At 49.4% G+C, this 5074-nt stretch overlaps 1 protein-coding gene across 1 annotated transcript in view; it reads right to left on the reverse strand.

Moving 5' to 3' along the window:
• Ccdc40 (coiled-coil domain containing 40) overlaps positions 1-2597 on the reverse strand; it is a 65428-nt gene extending 62831 nt beyond the window's left edge. Inside the window, exon 1 of the mRNA XM_013036300.1 lies at positions 2073-2597. Coding sequence (XP_012891754.1) covers positions 2073-2597 — 525 coding nt within the window. The remainder of the gene's footprint in view (positions 1-2072) is intronic.
• Between the last annotated feature and the right edge of the window lie 2477 nt (positions 2598-5074).

The following is a 5074-nucleotide window of genomic DNA, read 5'->3' on the forward strand; positions in this document are numbered from 1 at the left end:
GCTGTCCCTCAGCTCTTCAGCTCAAGGCTAGCATTCTACCACTTGAGTGTGGCAGAACTTTTAAGAGCTAGAACCTATGCCGGCTCTGGTGGCTCATGCCTTTGATCCTAGAGACTTGGGAGGCTGAGATCTGATCAAAGAAGCAGCCCAGGCAGAAAGTCCCTAACACTCTTATCTCCAATGAACCACTAAAAAGCCAGAAGTGTGAGGGAAGGAGGGCCACTGTCCAAAATGAAATGTACTCATTACCTGACTTACGTAACTGTAATCCTCCATAGATTGATTTATTTTTTGCCAGGCCTGGGGCTTGAACTCAGGGCCTGGGCACTGTCCCTGAGCTCCTTTTGCTCTAGATGAGCACTCTACCACTTGAGCCACAATGCCACTTCTGGCTTTTCCTGTGATTAATTGGAGATAAGAGTCTTATGGGCTTCCTGCCCAGGCTGGCTTTGAACTTTGATCCTCACATCTTAGTCTCTTGACTAGTTAGGATAACAGGTATGAGCCACTGGTATCTGGCTTGCATATCATCTTTATTGTAACAATAAAACACTGGCTGGGAATGTGTCTTAGTGGTAGAGTGCTTGTCTAGCATGCATGAAGCCCTGGGTTCCATTCCTCAGTACCACAGACACAGAAAAGGCTGGAAGTGGCACTTGTAAAATTTTCCTAAAGAGGGTAGTGTGGGAAAGGAGAAGGGACAACATCTGTGGGAGACACAGAAATGAAGGTGGGTGGGGTCAAAAGGCCACAAAACCCACTGGCCACATCAGGGCTGCAGGGGCAGGCAGTGCTGTGGCTCCAGCTACCGGGAACTCAGAGGTAGGAGTCTCCTCGGTCCAGGCTGGCCTGGGGCAAACATGTGAGCGCCTATTTAAAATACAACTAAAGCACACAAACTTAAGCAAAAAAGGTTGTGGGAGCGGCACGGGTGGTAGACCACCTGGCTAACAAGGGAAAAGCCTTGGGTTCTTTTCTTTTGTCCAAGACCAGGACTCAAACTCAGTACTTGATGATTTTGCTCATCGGCTAGTACTCTATGAATAGAGCCACGCCTCCAGACCCAAGCCCTGGATTCAAACTCCAGAACCCCTCCCAATTCATCTTTGTAAATAAGCAAGATAGAAAGTACTTTCCCCAGATCATCTTTATGTAATAGAAAAAGGTAAAGGGCAACTTTGAAGCCAGGTGCTGGTGGCTCATACCAGTAATCCTACTACTGGGGGGGAGAGGGTGGGAGGAAGAGTGGTTGGTGATCAGGAGGATCAAAGTTCAAAGCCAACTCATGCAAAAAAGTTAGAGATCCTGTCTCAGCCAATAACTGTGCGTGGTGGCAAGAACCTGTCATCCCAGATACCTGGAAAAACAGGAAGAAAAAATAGGATGATGGTGGTCCAGGCCACTCCCAGCATTAAAAAAAAAGTCTGCTGGGCGCTGGTGGCTCATGCCCATCATCCTAGCTACTCAGGAGGCTGAGATCTGAGGATCATAGTTGACAGCCAGCCCTGGCAGGAAAGTCCATGAGACTCTTATCCCCAAAGAACCACCAGAAAACCGGAAGCGGCGCTGTGGCTCAAGTGGTAGAGCACTCGCCATGAGCTGGAGAGCTGAGGGACAGCGCTCAGGCCCAGGGTTCAAGCCCCGCGACCAACACACATACACACACAGAGTCAGATCCTAACTCATAAGTAACTAAAGCAAAAAAGTGCTTAGTGTTCAAGTAAGCAAAGTGTCTGCAAAGCAAGTGTGAGGCTCCGAGTTCAACTTCCAGTCCCACTGAAGACTAGAAACAAACATTTCTGTTCCCCCTTCTCTCCACCTACATTTCAAGTGTCTCAAAGTGCACGTGTTACCCCCCCCCCCCCGCCGCCCCGTGTGGCTTCCTCATGGAATGCTGCTCTAGACACTGGAACCTGGGTGCTCAGCGGACGGCCTGGGGTCGGGAGCGGGGGCAGTGAGACCAAGTGTGCTGAGGAATCACGACAGGGAGTGAGTGCACCTGTGTGAACGGGCTGAAGAGCCTGGGGCACGGGCACCGGCATGGGGCACAGGGCCGGCTCAGGTCTACTCACCCCACTGCTTACTGTACTCAAAGGGTCGACCATCTCGCTGGACCCCTCGAACTCAGCCCCTCTCGATTCCAGTGGGCTCATGAGCTCTGGTGAGAGCTCCAGCTCTTGGGAAATGTCAGGAAGGGATTCGGGTCTCACTTTTCCAGACATTTCCTCGGAAATGAATTCTGGGTAGGGCGGCTCAGAATATCTGGCTGGCTCTTCTTCCATATAGCCATAAAATACCTGTTTGTCCTCCTCTGCCCCCAAGAATTCCATCTCTCCCCCCATCTCTCCTTCGATCATCTCCCCTTCCATCTCTCCTTCCGTTTCGCCTTCAGTTCTCTCTTCAGTCTCCCCTTCAGTCTCTCCTTCGATCTCCCCTTCGATCTCTCCTTCGATCTCCCCTTCAGTCTCCCCTTCCATCTCTCCTTCGATCTCCCCTTCGATCTCCCCTTCGATCTCTCCTTCGATCTCTCCTTCCATCTCTCCTTCCATCTCTCCTTCCATCTCGCCTTCCAGTTCCACTTCCGTCTCCTCTTCCATCCCGCCTCTGGTCCCTCCTGCGTCTTCTCTCAGGTCTTGGTCTTCCGCTTCCCCTTCGGGCCACTCAGAAGCACCTGCAGGGTCTTCAGCTGCGCTGCTCTTCCCCGCCGCTGGCGCCTGGAATGGGTGGCCAGGAAACCCAGGACACGTGACAAAGGACCCATGACCCCTCCCCCCTCACTGAGACGTGGTGGCGGGCCTTATCTAGACTCTGTTTTCCACAGTCCTGTTGCACGCTTTGTTTTAGCACTGTGTTCTGGAGAACTCAGGGTGCTCTACGAGCGGGACACCCGGCCGCTCCTGACGCCAGGCAGCGGGGACCTTGGTTTCTCGGTATCTGAAGTGAGTCTGTCTCAATGCAAGGCAAAAGGGTGATCGCCCCTCTGACCCGAGTCCTAGCTCTGCCTGCCTCCTACCAAACCCGAACCACCACAGCTCCCCAAGTGGGTATCTTACCACATCCTCCTCTTCTTCCTCAGGAGTCGATCTGCCTTCCAGGGGAGACCTGTTTTCAGAGAAAGCTGTGCAGTGGGTGCTGGTGCCCCCGGGTCTTCCCCTCCCCCACACCGTGCCCTCTCTGCCTCCGCTCAGCTGCCAGCCAAGACTTCCTCCTGTCACCCACTACAACCTGCCTGTCAGGGGGCCCAAAGTGCCCTAAGTTTGCTCCAACCATGAATGAAAAACCCAGTGGTGGAAACAGTAAAATGCAACAAGAGGAGGTCTCCTGTGCTATACCCGGCCCGTCTGGACGGGAGCAGAGACGATCCACAGCAGGGACGAGCTCCCGGCTTCCTTCGCTTCTCAGCCACGGCATCAAGACGATCTGTTCTTCTTTAATTCTGGGCTTGAACTCAGGGCCTGGTGCCTGTGCTCAAGGCTAAGTGCTCTACCATTTGAGCCACAACACTACTTCTGGCTTTCTCGGAGTAGTTTATTGAAGATAAGAACCTCTTATTTTGATTGTTTTGGTTCGCCAGTATCTAATTAGACAATCATATTTTCTTAATTTTTAATTAAATATAGCACTTTAGGACACTAATTGGAACCTTTGTGATTACACCAAAGATTTGTATGAAAATGGCTCTGTATCCAAAATGGCTCTGTATCCACATCCTTGGGAAACAGACATTAGACAGCAAAAAAGACCTTGACATAAACCCTTAAGTGATTGTTTTGGTTCCCAAGGGGCCTGTGGTTTGAGCCTATGATCCTAGCTAATCAGGAGGATGAGATCTGAGGATTGAAATGAGAAGCTAGCCCAGGCAGAAAAGTCTATGAGACTTATCTCCAATTAACTAAAAAGCTAGAAGAGAAGCAGTGGTTCAAGTGGTAGAGCATCAGCCTTGAGTGGGAAAAGATAAGGGACATGCCCTGAGTTCAAGCCTCACTACCAGCACAAGAAAAAACTTTTTTGGTCTATTAAAGATATTAACTAAGGGGATGGGAAGGTGGCTCAGTGGTAGAGTGCTTGCCTTGCATCCATGAGGCCCTGGGTTTGATTCCTCAGCACCACATAAGTAGAAAAAGTCAGAGTGGCGCTGTGGCTCAAGTGGTAAAGAGCTAGCCTTGAGCTGAACAGCTGAGGGCCAGCACCCAGGCCCGGAGTTCAAGCCCCACAACCAACAACAACAAGAAGAAAAACACAAAGATACCAACTAAGATACGGCTTCTCCTTTGGCATGTTTAATTGTGATGTTCAACAGATATCCCTGCAGTTTAAGACAATACTTATTAAATAAAATTCTCTGTTGGGTGCCGGTGTCTCACACCTGTAATCCTAGCTACTTCAGGAGGTTGAGATCTGAGGATCATAGTTTGAAGCCAGCCTGGGTAGGAAAGTCTGGGAGCTCAGGAACAGAGCCCAACTCCAGAATTCAAGCATCAGAACTGGCAAAATAAACGAATAAAAAAAATTCTCTCCTCATGATGACTTGAGCCCTGTCACTTTGTGGCGGAATCAGCAGGTCTTGTAGGATCTTATTCAGAACTGATATTCTCTATTTAATTTTGTTCATATATTTTTAAATTTTATTTTGATTGGAAAGGAAAAATGATGCTTAGTTTTAAGCATTAAAAGTGTACAAGAGAAGGTGGCTCAGTGGTAGAGCGCTTGCCTTGCATGCCTGAGGCCCTGGATTCCATTTCTCAGCACCACATAAGCAGAAAAAGCCTGAAGTGGTGCTGTGACTCAAATGGTAGAATGCTAGCCTTGAGCTGAAGAGCTGAGGGACAGCGCCCAGGCCCAGAGTTCAAGACCCATGACCAACAAAAAAAAATTACAAAGTGTACAAGATGCTTTGTTACAATAAAACGAAATGTATATACTATATATGCATATATGTTTTCTTTAAAAAATCAAACTAATGTGCTTCACAGACAATGGAAACCTTGTGATTTCCCTCGCCTTCCAAGGCAACCACGTGTCACAGCCAGAAATGGAAGGTACACTCGGATTCATTCTGGTCCTTCCAGTCACT

Source organism: Dipodomys ordii, unplaced genomic scaffold (genome assembly GCF_000151885.1).
Source record: "Dipodomys ordii isolate 6190 unplaced genomic scaffold, Dord_2.0 Scaffold7, whole genome shotgun sequence".
Lineage (NCBI taxonomy): Eukaryota > Metazoa > Chordata > Mammalia > Rodentia > Heteromyidae > Dipodomys > Dipodomys ordii.